The following is a 20,754-nucleotide window of genomic DNA, read 5'->3' on the forward strand; positions in this document are numbered from 1 at the left end:
GCAGTCAGAGGTAACTGGCCCCCCCGAGCAACCGACTGAGATACTTGTTGACCTTCCGATCTGCGTCTCCCGGCAGGATCCAGGCAAGGCCATCAATCGGCGATCCTCCTCAGATGTGAGGAGAACACACCCTCTCCTCCCTCCTCCCTGCATTCCCCCAGGGAGGGGTAAAGAGACAGACAGGAGTCTATTTACATGTCTTTTATTCCTGTCATTCAGCAGTACATAGAAACGTGACTGCACTCTCCAGACTCCAGCAGTAGAGTCACAACTCCTCCCCTGTACTTCCAGTACAGGTCAGATGACACTCAGAGCTAACATCCGGTGCTCAGTACGGAGAATAGACTGCCCCCTTTCTCCACTAGTACAGTTCCAGACCACAACATCCTGTTTTGCATTCCAGCCACCCGCAGCTGGCTTTTGCATTGCTGCTTTTTCCTGACAACCTCCCCCCAAAGCATCAGTGTGCAAAACATGATCCAGAGAAGAAAACAAACAGTTGTTATACATATAACAGTCCCCTGTTGTTTCAGTTCTACCCTTGGAACTCCCCACCACTGGTTTCACCAGTGTACCTCTCTGGTTGTCTGGCTTCCAAGGAATGAGTGCATCTGCATTACCTTGGCTAGCAGCTCTCTGTTGTGTCTTTGTCTCTGACTTAGACTCTGCTTCAACCTGTTTTGAGTTGTTAACAATAGCAACACACGCAACAGCTAAGTTAGCAAACTCTTTTGAGTACCTCTTTGGTGGTACACCATTTGTGACTCTCTCAGACCTGCGTATGAGGTGCTGATCCTCTCTGCTCACTGGTTCAACCTTTGGACTTTGTTGAGAACCAGTACCAATGGCAAACAGTGGTTCATCCTTCACCTGTGAAGGTCTATCCATTGTGTGAGATTTCCTCTCAATGACTGTTACAACTGAGCTCTCTGAGCTATCACTGTCATCATCAGTACCACTGTAACCTGTGTAATCAGTAAAATCATCATCATCTGAATTGTCCTCTGTGGGAAATGTGTGTACTATTACCCGCTCCTGTTGTGGAGCACTCTCTAGAAACTTTGCGAGAATCACCTGACCAGATTCAGACAAAATTACTCTGTAGAGACCCTTTTCATATCCCACAAAAATGCCTCTGGCATTCTTCACTCCACCTGGTGCTTCTGTTCTCACATGAGACCCGAAAACCTTAAAATAGGCAACAGAAGGTTTTCTATGGAACAGCTTCTCAAAAGGAGAACTACCCAACTCTTTTGAGACTTTTCTCAACCACACGTGAACATAGGACATTAACGACTCCGCCCAATATTCATGTGGCAAATGTGAACTCAGCAATTGCGCATTCATCCCCTTTTGCAATTCTTTGTTCACCCTCACACAGAACCCCCTGTTCCACGCTTCCGCCGAAACAGCAACTTTGTGGTCTATCCCTTTTCCATCCAGGAACTTCTGAAACTTCTGTAACAGAAAAATTGGCTTCTCATCTGTGAAGAGACAATCAATGTTAGCATCATGCACATTTTTAACCTTGTCACAAAACTCCTGAAACCTTTCTAAGGTCTCTTGTGGTTTCTGCATCATAAAAATCCAGACATAATTAGAAAAACAATCCACACACACAAGATAATATTTTGCATTGCCTCTAGATGGTTCTAGAGGACCAATCACATCAGCATACACCCGCTGAAATGCCCTGTCAACCATTTTGGTCACCTTCCTGGTGCTTACACCTGCAAGAGAGATTATGTTAGAAGAATTACATTTCATGTAATCACTTTGATCAAAAGTCAACAAATACAGTCCATCTTTCTCTCTGGCAGTAAGATACAGTTCTCCATCTTTGAAGATCTTGCAGCTCTTATCATCATAGGACAGTTTCAGTCCTTTCTTTGCAATCTGCGACACACTCAGCAGATTGAAACTCAATTCTGGAACCAGGTACACATTGTTTATAGTCAAGTTCAGACTCTCAAGATACACAGTCCCAATCCCGGTCGCTTCCAGCTCCTGACCGTTGGCCTGTTTTACAGCGAAGCTTTGCTTCTTAAACGTTGAAAACAGTTCTCTGTGTGGGCGCATATGAACCGTGCAACCCGTGTCGATTATAAACGCGTTCCCAACATCTGGTGTGGTTCCTTTCGACATCAAAGCCTTTGCAGGTTTCACCTGGCACTTGGTACGGCTTTTGCCTGACGCCTCAGGCCTCGCAGAGCTGCTTTTGGCTCCTTTTGGCTGGCGTGGCTTCCTACAGTTTCTCTGAAGATGCCCAGTCTGTCCACAATTGTAACATCGGACAGCGCTCAAAGCTACAGCACGCTCCTCAGTAGCTTCAGCAGTGGGGGAATTTGAACTCTGTTCTTTACTCCCCCTGTCCTTCACTTCCAGTGCAGCAAGTCGGTCGTGTTCATTCAGAACGACGGCACACACCCTCTCCAAAGTCAGGTGTGCCGCTGGTAGGGAACCAAGCTGACTGGCAACAACCTTGTAAGTCCGATTAAGGCTGTTTATCATCATGAAGCAAAACACTTCCTCCTGTAGACGGAAATTGCGTTCCACCATCTGTTGGCGCAGAAATTTCATCTCTGTCAGGTGCGCTTGTACATCTCCATCAGGTGTAAGCCTCAGATTGGTCAACTTCTCAAAATACAGCAATGCTGAAGAACCAGCATCCCTCTGATGTGTTCTACGTAGCGTTTCCCAAATCTCTTGCGCATATTCTAAATGCTGAATATGCACTAATTGGTCATCTGCGACACACAGAATTATAGCAGTCCTGGCCCTCACATTCTGTGACTCCCAACCTTGGGTTGGTGCTGCAGGGATGGGGTTTTCAATCACCCCAAAGAGCCTCTGATTCTGCAGCAGGGCCTTCATCTTTACAGACCAAGATGAATAATTGTCATTATTTAGGGGAGGTGGGTAAGGCAGGGCTCCCCCCTTCTTGGCATCCATCTTGAAGCCAAGCCTCTTTCTCACTTTCCAGCCTTGCTAAAATCCAATAGCCTTTGCTGGGTATAAGATATAAATTGCAATGTGAAATACAGTAATACTGTACAAAAGAAGGTGAATGTTGGTGGAGGGAAGTCACAAGGGTGTTTTAATGTTTGTAATTGGTGTCAGTAGCGTATGTGAAATATTTCTGATTTCCTGTTGGTTTGTATATAAAATAAAATAAAATTTAAATAATAATAATGTATTTCTACTGTGCCCATCTGGCTGGGTTTCCCCAGCCACCCTGGGCGGCTTCCAACAGAACACTAAAAACATAATAAAACAGGCATAGGCAAACTTGGCCCTCCAGCTGTTTTGGGACGACAACTCCCATCATCCCTAGCTAACAGGACCAGTGGTCAGGGATGATGGGAGTTGTAGTCTGAAAACCTCTGGAGGGCCGAGTTTGCCTATGCCTGGAAGAAGGGGCAGGGGAGTTCGGGGTGGGGCGGGCAGGCTTCCTTACTGGCATCCTCTTAATATTGACAACTAGAGTAAAGTTTCCTGTACTGCGCCGTTGAGGGCTTTCAAGGTCTGCACCGACACTTGGAATTGTGCCCCAAAATGCCCCGGGAGCCTATGCAGGTCTTTCAGGACAAGTGTTATGTGGTCTCGGCGGCTGCTCCCAGTCCCCAGTCTAGCTGCCGCATTCTGAATTAATTGCAGTTTCCAGGTCACCATCAAAGGTAGCCCCACGTAGAGCATGTTGCAGTAGTCCAGTGATGGCCAAATTTGGCCCCCTCCAGCTGTTTTGGGACTACAACTCCCATAACCCTAGCTCACAGAACCAGTGGTCGGGGATGATGGGAGTTGTAGTCCCCAAACAGCTGGAGGGCCAAGTTTGGCCATCACTACAGTAGTCCAAGCGGGAGATAACCAGAGCATGCACCACTCTGGTGAGACGGCTGGCAGGGAGGGTCGGTGCTGGTTTCTGCTGCTGCAGAGGGTCGAGATGTGAGCTTCCAGGTTTGAAAGCTTCCTGCAGACAGAAAACGAGCATGTTGGGGAAAAATGTATCTTCCTGATACATTTGTTTTATGTGCATCTACGCGGTTATTTATATTCAAACGCATACAGTGGTACCTCGGGTTAAGTACTTAATTCGTTCCGGAGGTCCGTTCTTAACCTGAAACTGTTCTTAACCTGAAGCACCACTTTAGCTAATGGGGCCTCCTGCTGCTACCGCGCTGCCGGAGCACAATTTATGTTCTCATCCTGAAGCAAAGTTCTTAACCTGAAGCACTATTTCTGGGTTAGCAGAGTCTGTAACCTGAAGCGTATGTAACCTGAAGTGTCTGTAACCCAAGGTACCACTGTATTACCCTATCCTCTGTGATGGTACAGTTTGGCTGCACCATGCAATTCTGCTGATACACCCTGGTGCAAATTTATGTATTTTTTCCGTGTATAAGACTAGGTTTCCCCCAAAAAAAATTAGGGGGGGGGCGTCTTATACGCGGATATATCTTCCACCCATTTTCTTAAATCTGATTCCCCCCAAATAGTCTTATGCAGTGGGACCTCAGGTTACATACGCTTCAGGTTACAGAACATGCTGATTCCTGGACCGTCTGCAGGCCAGATTGAAAAGGTGATTGGGCCGCATCCGGCCCCCGGGCCATAGTTTGCCTACCCATGCTGTTGATTTTCAGATCCCTGCACCACACTCGAGCTTCTGCATAGCTGCGCAGTCTTACAGCGCAGAGGCGACTTTCTGCATATAGCCCACCAATTCTCCATGGGATTGTCGGGGGAATTTCCTGGCTAATCAAGTATCTGTCTTTGCTGCTCTGTCGTGAATTTCTTTGCCGCTTTCAATATGTGACAGGGAGCTAGGTCCTGCTGCAATATCTCAGTACCGTCAGGATACCTCTTTCTCAGCTCTGGAATAACTCTCTTTCGTAGAACCTCAATAGATTGTGGCGAGCTCATCGTTCCTCCTATTGGCTGCAGGCTTCCGGCACCACAATGACCAACTGGCTTTTCATGTTTGTTTTGAGTACAGGATAGCGAGTGAGATAGAAAATATTCTTTGTTTCAATTCATTTGCACAAGGCTGTATAGGATGTAGCAGTGGTGGCCAAACATGGCCCTCCAGCTGTTTTGGGACTACAATTCCCATCATCCCTGACCACTGGTCCTGTTAGCTTGGAATGATGGGAGTTGTATTCCCAAAACAGCTAGATGGCCAAGTTTGGCCATCACTGGGATATAGGATTTATCAGATTCTGTTGATATAGGATATATAGGATATTACAGGGGTCAGCAAACTTTTTCAGCAGGGGGCCGGTCCACTGTCCCTCAGACCTTGTGGGGGGCTGGACTATAATTTTTTTAAAAAATGAACAAATTCCTATGCCCCACAAATAACCCCGTGATGCATTTTAAATAAAAAGGCACATTCTACTCATGTAAAAACACGCTGATTCCCGGACCGTCCGCGGGCTGGATTGAGAAGGCGATTGGGCCGGATCCACCCGCCGAGCCTTAGTTTGCCTACCTATGATATAAGATATATCACATTATGCTGATATAGGACAGGCATCGGCCAACTCGGCCCTCCAGATAGCGAGTGAGATAGAAAATATTCTTTGTTTCAATTCATTTGCACAAGGCTGTATAGGATGTAGCAGTGGTGGCCAAACATGGCCCTCCAGCTGTTTTGGGACTACAATTCCCATCATCCCTGACCACTGGTCCTGTTAGCTTGGAATGATGGGAGTTGTATTCCCAAAACAGCTAGATGGCCAAGTTTGGCCATCACTGGGATATAGGATTTATCAGATTCTGTTGATATAGGATATATAGGATATTACAGGGGTCAGCAAACTTTTTCAGCAGGGGGCCGGTCCACTGTCCCTCAGACCTTGTGGGGGGCTGGACTATAATTTTTTTAAAAAATGAACAAATTCCTATGCCCCACAAATAACCCCGTGATGCATTTTAAATAAAAAGGCACATTCTACTCATGTAAAAACACGCTGATTCCCGGACCGTCCGCGGGCTGGATTGAGAAGGCGATTGGGCCGGATCCACCCGCCGAGCCTTAGTTTGCCTACCTATGATATAAGATATATCACATTATGCTGATATAGGACAGGCATCGGCCAACTCGGCCCTCCAGATAGCAAGTGAGATAGAAAATATTCTTTGTTTCAATTCATTTGCACAAGGCTGTATAGGATGTAGCAGTGGTGGCCAAACTTGGCCCTCCAGATGTTTTGGGACTACAACTCCCATCATCCCTGACCTCTGGTCCTGTTAGCTAGCGATGATGGGAGTTGTAGTCCCAAAACAGGCATCCCCAACCTGCGGCCCTCCAGATGTTTTGGCCTACAACTCCCATGATCCCTAGCTAACAGGACCAGTGGACAGGGATGATGGGAATTGAAGTCCAAAACATCTGGAGGGCCGAGTTGGTTGATGCCTGATATAGGATATATCAGGGGTCTGCAACCTTTAAGACAAAAAGAGCCACTTGGACCTGTTTCCGATGGGAAAAAAACGGGGAGCCGCAAAACTCGTCATTATAAAAATAACTTTTTTGTCACTTTTTATTATTTCTTTGTTTGACCCCTCAGAATTACTCCTCCTCATAGAAATAAACGTTAAAATAACAAGTTACCTTTTTTGTGTGTGTGTTCTTCACTCCCCTTCAAAACAGTGACCAGCGTACATGCCCCCTTTCAATGCAGTGACCAGCGTACATGCCCCTTACAATGTAGCGGGCGGGCGGGAAGGTGATGTCGGGACGGTGCGTGACTAACGCATGCACCGCCCCCATGCGACGTCACAGCCTGTACAGCGCCCGGCACAGTGGGGAGTGTCGGGGCGCACAATGCGCCTCCTCCCCTCGCTAGTATCCGCCCCGGAGCCGCGGCAAAGGTGTAAAAGAGCCACATGCGGCTCCGGAGCCGCGGGTTGCAGACCCCTGGGATATATGGTTGATATAGGAAGTGATATTTTGTGGAGCAGGAAGTCATTAAGAACTAAGCTGTGAATTCTTGTACTCCAGGAGGAAGGAGTGGATTTGATGAACAGAGAAGCGGCACATGAAAGGTAGGCGCAACTGAACTGCTGTCTTAAAAAAAAGGAGCAGATATACCCACAACGTAACTGGCTGTGTTTAACTATATAAAGTATTTATACATCATATAAATATAACTCTTTTCACATTATCTAATTGAGTAGAAGCAATTAAGGACCAACATTTAGAACGGGAAATACAAATAGATCAGTTCTTATATACGTAATGTCCAAATAGAAGCTTCTGTGTTCCACGTATGTACAAATGAATCAGTTTTTTTAAAGGTAATGTCCAAATAAAAGCTTTTTGTGTTCCATGTATGTCTTTACAAATACAAGTGTCAGACGCGACAACTTTAAGAAGCAGTACTTGCAGAAAATGAACTTGTTCTTTGTAATGTTCCACATATGCCTTTGCAGAGTATAGTTGTTGTATGCAGTTGCTGTAAAAAAAAAAAGAAGAAGCGACTGTGTTCTCTTGTCACCACTGATGAGCCTTTTTGTGTTTTAGGGAAGTCCAAACAGCAATGCAGATAAGCCAATCATGGGAAGAAAGCTTGAGCCTGGTAATCTTTTTACAGATGTTTAATATTTTAATTTAATTTAATTTAACCAGTGAGGTTAGAGTGGGGAATGAGGAGATTGGCTGTGCTCTTTTTCATTGAGATTTTTGCAGCGCAGCCCCATGAGGCTGTCAACATGACCCTTTTGTGTTCTCAGAGTGACAACGACTTGGACAAATCAGAAAAATCCTCGTCTCCAAAGAGGATAGACTTCATTCCCATCTCTCCGGCACCTTCGCCCACGAGGGGGATTGGAAAGGTACGCCAGAGAGCTTCCTCAGTTTAGGAGTCGCAAGGGAGGTGGCAGTGTGGGAAGACTTTTCTATACAGCAGGGATGCCCAACTCCCGATAGACTGTGATCTACTCTCGCAGTATAAAAAAAACTGGCCGGGATCTACCCATTGTTGTTGGATGGATCAAAGTTGTGGAGCTTTTTTTTGGGAAGCCAAAGTGGTTGACCTTTTCCCCTGGAAGCAAATGAATGAAGGAGACGGAATATATGAATGAATGGAACAAAATATATGAATGAATGGAACAGAATATATGAATGAACAGAACAGAACGAGCGTTGCGATTCACACAGAACATAATCAAAGGTCACTTATATATAATACACAGTTGAGGGTCCTGAATCCGCAGTCCGATAGTGCAGGGACATCCAACTCCCGATAGACTGCGATCTACTCACAGTATTTTTTTAAAAAAAACTGGCCGGGATCTACCCATTGTTGTTGGGTGGATCAAAGTTGTGGAGCTCCCCCCCCCCCCGGAAGGAAATGAATGAAGGAGACGGAATATATGAATGAAGGAAACGGAATATATCAATGAAGGGAATGGAATATATGAATGAAGGGAACAGAATATACGAATGAATGGAATTGAATAGATGAATGAATGGAACTGAATGAGCATTGCGAGATACACAGAACATAATCAAAACTTGATTATATAAAACATAGTGTAGGGTCCTGAATCCACAGTCCGATAGTGGAACTTAATTTGATGGCCCACTTTTTTGCTAGGGAGCAAAAGTGGCTGATCTTTTTTGGGGAAGGCAAAGTTGTTCAGCTTTTCTTAGGAAGCCAGAGTGGTTGAGCTTTTTTGAGGATGCAGTAGTTGAGCTTATTTTATTGTGGGGGGGGGGAGATCCCTGAGGGACCAGAGATCGACCAGGAACACCCCACGATCTACTAGTAGATCGTGATCTACCTGTTGGACGTGCCTGTTATACGGGAACTAAATGATATTTAGTGGTCTTTGGGAGTCCTCAGATCTTTTGGGCCGATAAGCTCATTCATAATCTTCAGAGAGGGCTGTGGACACCAACCCTTCTGGTTGCTTCTGTCCAGAACTGGAGGGATAAATATTTTGCAATATGTTTATAAAACTTCATTTTTTCCTATCATTTTTATTAGTTTTTTGTAAACATTTTAAACATAACATTCAACTTATATATAACATAGAAAACATTTGGCTAAAACAGCCGGAGACTTCCCTCCTCCTTGACTAATGGTTTTCTGTGTATAAGACTAGCCCCCCCCCCCATAAAAAATAATGTCAAAAATTTGGGGGCATCTTATACACAGATACGGCTCCCCCCTCCCATTTTCTTAAATCGGATTTCCCCAAAATAGGGGGTATTTCCTACATGGGGGCATCTTATAGGCAGAAAAATAAAGGTAAAGGTACCCCTGCCTGTATGGGCCAGTCGTGTCCGACTCTAGGGTTGCGTGCTCATCTCGCTCTAGAGGCCGTGAGCCGGCGCTGTCCGAAGACACTTCCGGGTCACGTGGCCAGCGTGACGAAGCTGCAGCTGGCGAGCCAGCACCAGCGCAGCACACGGAAACGCTGTTTACCTTCCCGCTATAAAGTGGTCCCTATTTATCTACTAGCACTTAAGAGTGCTTTCGAACTGCTAGGTGGGCAGGAGCTGGGACCGAACGACGGGAGCTCACCCCGCCGCAGGGATTCGAACCGCCGACCATACGATCGGCAAGTCCTAGGCACTGAGGTTTTACCCACAGCACCACCCGCGTCCCTAGGCAGAAAAATACAGTACTATTAAATCCAAATTGTAAATTGACCATTTTTAAATTACCGTATTTTTCTGTCTATAAGGCGCCCCCATGTATAAGATGCCCCCTCTTTTTAGGGACTCAGATTTAAGAATATGGCAGGAGATGGCCCCCATGTATAAGATGCCCCTCTATTTTGGACACTATTTTTTACGGGGGAAACCTAGTCCTATAGACGGAAAAATACGGTACTATTAAATCCTAATTATAAATCAACCATTTTACACTTTGCAATAATGGATAAAGTCCACCTTACAAAACTTCTGGCAACCCTCCTAGCAAAGTTAGTTTTTTACAATTGTCTTTCAAGTATTCTGTAAATTTATTCCAATATTTCAGGAAAGTCTGGTCTTGCTGTTTCCGAATTTTCCCTGCAAGTTTCGCCAGCTTGCCATAGTCCATTAATTTCGTCTGCCCCTCTTCTTTCGTTGGGATCTCTTGTATGCTTCCAACGTTGGGCTAATAATATTCTTGCTGCAGTTCTTGCAGATAAAAACAGTCTTTTATTTTGCTTATGTATTTCATTACCTACAATGCCTAGTAAGAAGGCTTCTTGGTTTGTTTTTTTAAATAAATATTTTAACATTTTTTAAAAGTTCATTATAAATCATTTCCCAGAAAGCTTTCACCTCCTTACAGACCCACCACATACAGTTTAAAAGTACCTTCCTTTTCTTTACGTTTCCAACAACGATTCCTTGTTTTATGCATTTCAGTTAATTTCGCTGGTGTTGATATGTTGATAAAACTTCTTATTTCTAACGACAGAAACATTTCTGGTGCTTTTCAATGCTGTGCTTGTCTTTCCTAGCAATGCTTCTCTCCCTCCCTGCAAATGTTTGTGTGTAGTAATGGATTGCCTCCAAGCCCAACTCCTAGCCCCATAAGGAGATTTTCAAAGTAAGTCAGTATATCTGCGGAAGCGTTTCTTAGTAATCATTTTGACTATTGTACTGTTAACTTATACATGACCTATGCCTGCGAATGGAACAGATCAGGGTGGCTAAAAAGCAATGATTTAAATATATATATGTCAAAAAAGATATATATATGTCAAAAAAGATTTTTTTTAATTTAAATAGGATTTTTTTTAAAAATTAAATCAGATTTTTAAAATAAAATGCTTTTGGAGGAAACATCTTTCTAAAGATAGTTTTCTATTCGAGTCCAAAGGCTATTCATCAGGAAATAAGGATTTTCATTTTTCAAAAATAATAAATTTTCAGAGTAGTTTTTACAGTTACATAAAAAACGACTGATTTGGTTCTACTACGGTCATACCTCAGGTTAAAGACGCTTCAGGTTGAGCATTTTCAGGTTGCGTCCCGCGGCAACCCAGAAGTACCGGAAAGGGTTACTTCCGGGTTTCGCCGCTCGTGCATGCGCAGACGCTCAAAATGACGTCACGCGCATGCGCAGAAGCGGCGAATCACTAAACACACGCAGACGTGGGTTGCATTCTGCTCAGGTTGTGAATGGGGCTCCGGAACCATAAAATTACTCATCTCCTACTATCCTTCCGAGAAATACCCCACCCCACCCTCCCTCTATATATCAGGGTCTGGGGACTTCTGGTTCAGTGTATCTGAAGAAGTTTGCCTGCGCACGACAGCCAAGTGTTATTATCAATGAATACAAGGATTAAGAAAAAGTCAGTCATGGAGGCGCAGGTCTGTAGTCCTACTACGCTTCCGTTTGGGAACCATAAAATCACTCATCTCCTACTACCCTTCTGAGAAAAACGCCACCCCACCCTCCCACTATATATAAGAGTCTAGGGACTTCTGTTTCCGTGTATCTGAAGAAGGGTGCATGCACACGAAAGCTTATACCAAGAACAAACTTTGTTTGTCTCAAAGGCGCTGCTGGACCATTTTTTATTTATTCCGACTGTGTCCGACCAACGCGGCTGCCCCCCTGAATCTAGATGCATGCTGATGGACAGTGTGTGGCGTTGTGTTTGTTATTATTTATTATTTCTTTTATTTCTGCACCGCCCCATCCCTGAAGCTCTCGGGGCGCTTCACATTAAAAACCACTTGCATAAAACCAACACGAAAACCAGATTATCAGTTGTATAATTTAAACATCATGTGTGTTTCCTTACTTGTCTACTCCAATACAGCCACAACACGTGGTTAATGAATGTAATAAATGCATTTATTAATAGTAGAATGTCACCCCAAATTTACAATTTCCAAATAAAATAGATATCAGTCCATCACCAAAGAGTAGTCAATGTAATGAGCTAACATTTCAAATAGTGCTGAAGCAACCTGTATATTAAATAACGAATAAACAATAAATTAGGAATACACACCAAGTAATTTTTTTAGAATATCCATACAGGTAAATATAATTCTTGGGGATCAGTGCTTACTAACCAGTGTAGCTAGCTGATACTGATAAAACCAATGTATAGAACTTATAAGGTTATTCACAGATGTATCAAATAACAAATAATTAGGATCAATGTAAGAAACTTTAAAGGTACAGTATATCAAATCTGGCAGCACACCGCAAGCTGAAACCATAAAGTCACAGGCTGGTTACTTAAAGCCCATTTTTAAAATAAATTTCTTTCTTCTGACAATTTATCAGTTATACAGTGGTACCTTGGGTTATAGACGTTTCAGGTTACAGACTCCGCTAAGCCAGAAAGAGTACCTCAGGTTAAGAACTTTGCTTCAGGATGAGAACAGAAATCGCGCGGTGGCGGGGCGGCGGCAGCAGTGGGAGGCCCTATTAGCTAAAGTGGTGCTTCAGGTTAAGAACAGTTTCAGGTTAAGAATGGACCTCCAGAATGAATTAAGTTCTTAACCCGAGGTACCACTGTAATTTAAACATTTTATGTGTTGCCTTACTCGCCTAAGCAGATAGCAATTGGCATTTCTGATGTTATGTAACTTTTCATTATTTGTGTTTTATTTTCTGGAAAGGATAGCATTTATTTTCAAATTTATATCAATTTTATTAGCATTGTCCTGAAAATACTGCCCCGTGTAGATATGCTTATTAAAGAGCGGACTCGTGTAGCAGAGTTTCATTTGATAAACTGCTAAGGCACAAAGTCCATCTTCGGTGAAATTCCTTGGCGGTTAAAAATATTAACAGTGTTTGCTTTTAAGGGATGAAAGCTTGTGAAAGGCTACTCTTTGTAAGGATTGGGTGGGGTATCTATACAGCATTATTATCAGGGTGGATTTGATTTAAATCGATTTAAATCACGATTTAAACCACTCGTCAGTCAGACTTGATTTAAGCCACTAGTCAGGAAGGCTTGATTTAAATCCCTTTTTACAGAAAGGTTCAACCTTGCTGGCATCCTCTGAATACTGACAACCAGAGGAAGGTTTCCTTTTTGGAATCATAAATTTTCAGAGTTTTTCCAGTTATATCAAAAATGACTGATTTGGTTATACCATTAGAAATACTTACAAAATTATGGTGAGGTTTAATAAGTTAACTGTTTCAATTTGGACAACTTTTCTGCAGTACTTGATTGGAAGGAGAAAAATAATCTTTTCCTGCACAACAATTTAAACAATTTATTTAACTAAAGGAATAACATTATAGCACATGTATCCATGTTTGTTAACTGATGTGGTTAAACTATTTTTTTTTAAAAAAAACCTTAGACTGAGTTTTAGCACTTAAAACAGGCATCCCCAACCTGTGGCCCTTCAGATGTTTTGGCGTACAACTCCCATGATCCCTAACGGGACCAGTGGTCAGGAATTATGGGAATTGTAGTCCAAAACATCTGGAGGGCCGAAGGTTAGGGATGCCTGATTTAAAACAAATCCTTATTTCCTGATGAATAGCCTTTGGAGTATAGTGTAACCTAAATGGAAAACTATCTTTAGAATGATTTAAAAATCCGATTTAAATTATTAAAAAATCAGATTTTTTAAAAAAACATTGATTTTTATCCACCCAGATTATAATTTTGAAAACACAATACAGTAGCTTTAAAGTCGTCTTGTCACCTCAGAAGTTTCCCCGTTCCTAGGTTGACCGTAATCCGGCTTTGATTTTAGCAGGAGGAGCCAGAGTCCAATCAACTGCATCCGGCCCAGCGCTCTTGGTCCCATCAAAAGGAAAGGTATGTGCAGGGGCAAAGGCAGGGGGGGGCCGTGGGGCCATCCGTCCCGGGTGTCACCACTGGGGGGGGACGACACAAAATGCCGTGGGGCCCTCACCGTGGGGCCTGCGGCCTGCCCGAGCCATGCGTCTTTCCTGCTCCAGATCAGGCGTGGCCAAACTTGGCCCTCCAGCTGTTTTGGGACTACAACTCCCACCACCCCTGAACACTGGTTCTGTTGTTGGGATATTGCGTTCCACCTTAAGAACAGACATGTGGATTGTAGCATGTCACATGTCTGTTTATAGTCCAGCACAGCTTGGAGGATGGATGGTGGCTAACAGATTGAGGTTGAATCCTGACAAGACAGAAGTACTGTTTTTGGGGGACTGGGTGGGCGGGTGTGGGGGACTCCCTGGTCCTGAATGGGGTAACTGTGCCCCTGAAGGACCAGGTGCGCAACCTGGGAGTCATTTTGGACTCACAGTGTCCATGGAGGCGCAGGTTAATTCTGTGTCCAGGGCGGCTGTCTATCAGCTCCACCTGGTACGCAGGCTGAGACCCTACCTGCCTGCAGACTGTCTTGCCAGCGTGGTGCATGCTCTAGTTATCTCCCGCTTGGACTACTGCAATGCGCTCTACGTGGGACTACCTTTGAAGGTGACCCGGAAACTGCAATTAATCCAGATTGTGGCAGCTATTCTGGTGACTGGGAGTGGCTGCCGGGACCACATAACACCGGTCCTGAGAGATCTGCATTGGGTCCCAGTACGTTTCCGAGCACAATTCAAAGTGTTGGTGCTGACCTTTAAAGCCCTAAATGGCCTCGGTCCTGTATACCTGAAGGAGCGTCTCCACCTCTATCGTTCTGCCCAGACGCTGAGATCCAGCACCAAGGGCCTTCTGGCGGTTCCCTCATTGCGAGAAGTGAGGTTACAGGGAACCAGACAGAGGGCCTTCTTGGTAGTGGCGCCCGCCCTGTGGAACGCCCTCCCTTCAGATGTGAAGGAAAGACATCTGAAGGCAGACCTGTTTAGGGAAGTTTTTAATATTTAATGCTGTATTGTTTTTAACACTTGATTGGAAGCCGCCCAGAGTGGCTGGGGAAGCTCAGCCAGATGGGCGGGGTATAAAGAATAAATTATTATTATAAATTATTATTATTATTATTATTATTATTATTGCTGGGAACTTCTGTTTGTGTATTGTTTTTGCTTTAGCTGTCTTGCTTTGGACACGAAGGAAAGCAGACATGTTTTCCTTTTGTCCTGATGTATGCTGAATAAACTGCTTGTAAATATGCTCACACAACCTCTCTTGCCACTTCTGTTTGCGTGTTTACTCTGCTGAGTAGAGTGCCCCAGCTTCTGAAGCTCGGGTCCAGATTCATGCTGATCCAAGGACTGGAGATAGCTCGGCACACCAGCCGGTGGGCTGGAGCCAGCTGGGGGCCTGCCAATTGCCCCCGTTTCCTTGGTTGCATGCCAACAACAGGGTTATGGGCCCAGATCCATGGCGCTTACACAAGAGTAAGGCTGCTGATGGATGCTGCACCACCTGGCATTTGATGTCTGTGCCAAGCAATTAAGGCCGGAGAGAAGCAGGCTGCGTTGATTTACGACCTGCTAAGATAAGCGGCTGTGAAGAGCTCAGGTCCTGGCTGAAGTAAAAAGCAGGAATGGATCTCTTACAAGCATCAGATGGGGCTCCCTGTCCACGTCTAAATGGACACAATTCTCAGAACTGAACAAAGTACTGCAAGGGTCAGTTGAGAAGGCTTGGGGTATGGAACACTGTTTCTGAAGATCCCCCAGCTCAAATAACAGATGCATGGTCTGCAGCCGACTCCAAAGCAATGGGGGCGATTCTCCTGTCAGTAGCTCCGGAGGAGTTAATTGCCCTGGCTGGCAAGGCGTCTTCATGCCAAATGTGGAAGGCGTTGAAGGAATCGCATCTGAGACAAGAAGCTGGGTCTGTATTGCTTTACTACAGAAAGAAGCTTGAGCCAGGGGGAGATCTCAGAGCCCACGTATTGGACTTGCAGAAGTTAAGACAGGAATGTCGCGTATTCCACGCGGCGTTTTCAGCGAAACACTAAGAGTTCCAGGTTTTTCAGTGCAGTCCTTTTTAATGTGAGCTATATACAGGTATTTACAAAAGAAACAGTCCATACAGAGTACTTACAAACGAATACTCTCCACCACAACACCACCACCACACTACAGCACAACCACCACACCCACTGTTAAACAGGCTTTCCTTTTTAAAACAGGTGATAGCCAATTACACTAATCACACTCCTGCTGAGTCACTCTGACCCAGCAGAGTATTGCATCATCCTGTTGAAGCCTGCGGACTTATCCAGTATCCTGCGAATCCCAACAAGGAATTAGTGCATACAGGTTTCATTATGCCGGAGTCTTGATTTGCGGTCCTGATTTTGGACTCCCTGGATGAGAGTTACCACGCTGTGGCAAGCCAGCTGGCTACTCTACTTGCTCAAGACCTGACTGCAGCAAAGGTTTTGGCTGTCCTCCAAAATGAGTGCAGTGGTACCTTGGGTTAAGAACTTAATTTGTTCCGGAGGTCCGTTCTCAACCTGAAACTGTTAGTAACCTGAAGCACCACTTTAGCTAATGGGGCCTCCTGCTGCCGCTGCACAATTTCTGTTCTCACCCTGAAGCAAAGTTCTTAACCCAAGGTACTATTTCTGGGTTAGCAGAGTCTGTAACCTGAAGCATATGTAACCCAAAGCGTATGTAACCCGAGGTACCACTGTATGATCGGAGGAACGCAGAACCCGATTGCGTGCTTCAGGGAGAGCAGACTGCGATGTCATCTGGGACAGCATTGCAGCCACCAGGGGGAGCTAAGGCTTTGGCAGCTGTGAAATGCTAGTCCTGTGAGAATCAAGGTCACGTCCAACGGAATTGTCCAAAGGCGAAAGATAAACGGAGAAAAAAGACTGCAGATGGCCGGAAGAAGGGGGGCCAAAAGCCCGAAACAGTGCAGAACAAGGCTTTAGTTGCTAGCACTGCTTCTCCAAAAGCCAAAGCCTGATTTGTTGTGGATTCATGCGCATTGCAGCACATTGCGAGGGACAGACACTTGTTTATCTCCTTTATGCCACAGGATGGGGCAGTTCAACAGGCTGATGGAAAGACATTGCGGGTTGCTGGAATTGGGACAGTGAAACTGACAAGCTTGCACACCACCATCAACAAGGTACTGTATGTTCCTGATTCAGCAGACAATTTGCTCAGTATCCCACAGCTGACTGAGCAAGACTTTGAAATTTCCTTCAAGAAGGGGGTTTGCATCATTCGGAAGAACAATGAAGGCATCTTGCATGCTGATTTTATAGATGGATTGTTCTTGATAACTTACGATGACACTGGTGTTAATGTGCCTAATGTTGAATCTTGTTGTGTTGCACAAACTTAACAAAGTTCTTCATTTAGATTGTATTCATACACATCATCAAAGATTTGGTCACATGGCATGGCAAGCGCTCGCCAAGATGCTAGAGAAGGTTCAAGGTATGACAATCAAACTCTGCAGGTATTATATGAAATGTGTCTCTTGTGCAGAAAAGAAAGTGAAGGTTGCACCCAAAGGCAAAGTGTCTAGCAGGCAGGCTTCTAAATCCTATTAGCTAGTCCACGCAGACCTGGTTGGTCCACTTTCACCCTCTTTGGGTGGCGCCAGGTACTTCATGGTTTCAATTGATGCTTTTTACAGGTACATTCATGTGTTTGTGCTCAAGCAGAAATCAGAAGCATTTCCTAGGTTCAAGGCGTTCTGTGCTTGGTTGAATAATGCCCACGGTAGACAACTTGGTTGTTTGTTTACTGACCGAAGTGGGGAATTCACTTCTCAGCAGTTTGAAGCTTTTTTGACTGAGAAGGGAATCCAGCACGACCTCTCAAGTCCCAGATCTCCCTGGGAGAATGGACTTTGTGAAAAGGACAAATCAAACTTTGCTGCAAGGCCTAAAAACCTTGTTGCATGATGCCAATCTTCCTGAGCAATATTGGGCAGAGTTGCTGAATAATTTTGTTTACACGTATAACAGGAGATTGTCTTCACCTATCGGCTGTACTCCCTATGAGAAGATGTTTGGTAAGAAACCTTACGTCAAGCACATGAGAATCTTTGGTTCTGACATGTGGGTCCACACCCCACAGAGCAGCAAGCTTGGGAAGCATGGGGCACATGGTTTGTTCATGGGGTATGAAAAAGGTGCATACAGGGTACTTATGACTGACACTAAGACCATACGGTTCACAAAGAGTGTTGAATACAATCCCAAGGGGGGGTGTGGGGGGATTTTCCAGAGTCACTCAGAAGATGAGGATGCTGAGGTAACAGAGGAAGCTGAGGATGATTATCAGAGTTCGGATTCCAGCTTAGTGGGCGGTGCTGCTGCTGTTGTTGTCAGTGACAGTGATGACACAGCAGACTACAAGAGCGCAAAGGCCTCAGTCAGACCATCTGATGGGTTTGACACTAAACTGGAAGAACCACTGTTCACCATTGGCCACCATTCTCCTAAGAAGGAGGAGATGAGTGCTGAAGACTTGCATCTAGTATGCAGATATGCAAGGGCCACAAAAGGCAAACCTCCAGAGATTTGCTGATGAGTTTGCTAAGACAGCAACAGCTGTTGTTAGTAGCTGATCCAAGGACTGGAGATCGCCCAACACACCAGCCAGTGGGCTAGAGCCAGCTGGGGGCCTGCCAATTGCCCCCGTTTCCTTGGTTGTATGCCAACACCTATTAGCTAGGGACAATGGGAGTTGTAGTCTCAAAACATCCGGAGGGCAGAGTCTGCCTATGCCTGGAGTCGAGGAGCGGGTGCCTGAAATGATCATCACCCAGAAACTTGGTTTGGTTGTCTTGTTTTGCTGCTATGAGGCAAGCGTCAAACTGCTGCTTTTTGAAGGTCTCCTCCTCCAATCTGAACCAAATCTGCTTGATTTTGGTAGGAAAAATGGAAACCGAAAGCCAGCCCAAGAGACTTTTCCAAGGAACCACCAACATGCTTTCTCCCGACGTGACCCACCTGTCAGACCTCAGCTCATGGTAAAATTAATCATAATAATGCATATACTACTCATCTTGGCCCAGAAATGGTTTGCCATGTCTTTTGATGTTCTAGCATTCCAAAATAGTTCCTACCCAGGGTGTATAAAAATCAATGATTTAAAAAACAAAAAAAAGGATTTTATATTTAAATCTATTTTTTTAACTTAAATTGGATTTTTATAAATTTAAATCAGATTTCTAAAACAAAATGCTTTTGGAGGAAAAATCTTTCTAAAGCTTTTTTATTTAAGTGACATTCTAGTCCAGGCATAGGCAAACTCGACCCTTTAGATGTTTGGGGACTACAGCTCCCGTCATCCCTGACCACTGGTCCTGTTAGCTAGGGATGATGGGAGTTAGTATTAAGAGGATGCCAGCAAGGTTGGGCCTTTCTGTGTATATATATATATATATATATATATATATATATATATATATATATATATACACAGTGGTGCCCCGCAAGACGAAAAACTCGCTAGACGAAAGGGTTTTGCAGTTTTTGAGCTGCTTCGCAAGACGAATTTCCCTATGGGCTTGCTTCGCAAGACGAAAACGTCTTGCGTTTTTTGCAAGTTTGTTTCCTTTTTCTTAACACCATTAATACAGTTGCGACTTGACTTCGAGGAGCAACTCATAGAACGTGGTGTGGTAGCCTTTTTTGAGGTTTTTGGTGATTTTTGAAGCTTACTTTTCCGACACCGTGCTTCGCAAGACGAAAAATTCGCTAGACGAAAAAACTCGCGGAATGAATTAATTTCGTCTTGCGAGGCACCACTGTGTATATATTGTGATGGCTTGAGAATACTCTTCGCAAGAAGTGCTTCTGCTCACTCAGAGATACATAGATACAGTCTTTATTTTACATATGTACAAGCAGCACACATAATTACACGTCCGAATCCTGTGAGTCAGATTCCCGGAGTGATTTGCGTCCACCCCTTTTCCAGCAGAAGAGGCGCGGCATTCTCAACTGACGTCTCTGCCCTCTCCGCTTTAACCCTCTCCGTTCCTGAGCAGATGGAACTGACACTGCCTCGCTATCCGTTTCAGAACTTCCTGTGCGGGGTTGAGGCTCTGCTTCAGCATCTGAGAGCCTTTCCTCCTCCTGGCTTTCCCCCCTTTCCTGCCCTGGCTCTTCTTGCCCCCCTTCTTGCCCCCCTCTGCACGTCTCTCCTCCTCCCCTTCGTACTCTGTCAGTACCATCACACACACACACACACACACACACACACATATATATATATGTGTATATATATGGATATTAAATCAAGCGTTACTGAGTGACTTGAATCGTGATTTCAACCGACTTGATTTGAACCCAATCCACCCGGTTGGGTACGGACCAGAACCTGCCAGTGACTTCTTCGGATTCGTTGTTTTTTGTTTGTTTGTTTTTTGCATTCACTTTATGTGCACTTTATCTGAAGATGTGTGCACATACTTCTTCAGAACAAAATGAGTTGGTCTATAACAGACATAGGCAAACTCCGGCCCTCCAGATGTTGGGGACTACAATTCCCATCATCCCTAGCTAGCAGGACCAGTGGTCAGGGATGGTGGGAATTGTAGTCCTCAAACAGCTGGAGGGCCAAGTTGGGCCACCACTGCTCTAGATCAGGCGTGGCCCAACTTGGCCATCCAGCTGTTTTTGGACTACAACTCGCATCATCCCTAGCTCACAGGACCAGTGGTCAGGGATTATGGGAAATGTAACAGGAGTTTGCCTATGCCTGCTCTAAGATTCTACTGGACATTTTTTTTAATTTTTAATTTTCATTTCATGTGCCCTGACTGAAGCTTGTGGTTTCCCCTCGTGCCCTGCAGTTTGTCCTCGGACGCCCTCGACGGGAGCTCCAGCAGTGCCAGGCTTTCCTTCGACTCCCTGGCCAAAGGCGCCGTGGCGGAAGCACCTGTTGTGCGATC

General features: G+C 44.8%; 1 protein-coding gene and 2 long non-coding RNA genes across 3 annotated transcripts in view; 2 read left to right on the top strand and 1 right to left on the bottom strand.

Moving 5' to 3' along the window:
• The window catches only part of LOC309523341, a 708,831-nt gene that overhangs the window by 250,146 nt on the left and 437,931 nt on the right, over positions 1-20,754 (top strand). The window lies entirely within an intron of this gene.
• Positions 1-20,754, bottom strand: part of LOC309523349 — a 521,358-nt gene that overhangs the window by 245,058 nt on the left and 255,546 nt on the right. The window lies entirely within an intron of this gene.
• Positions 1-20,754, top strand: part of LOC309523314 (PABIR family member 2-like) — a 38,483-nt gene that overhangs the window by 16,418 nt on the left and 1,311 nt on the right. The window contains 7 exon segments of the mRNA XM_082207115.1: positions 7,007-7,050; positions 7,529-7,583; positions 7,738-7,839; positions 10,468-10,556; positions 13,697-13,761; positions 18,729-18,825; positions 20,656-20,752. Of these exon segments, the coding sequence (XP_082063241.1) occupies positions 7,007-7,050; positions 7,529-7,583; positions 7,738-7,839; positions 10,468-10,556; positions 13,697-13,761; positions 18,729-18,825; positions 20,656-20,752 (549 nt within the window).

Source organism: Podarcis vaucheri (genome assembly GCF_965113315.1).
Source record: "Podarcis vaucheri genome assembly, chromosome: W".
Classification (NCBI taxonomy): Eukaryota; Metazoa; Chordata; class Lepidosauria; order Squamata; family Lacertidae; genus Podarcis; species Podarcis vaucheri.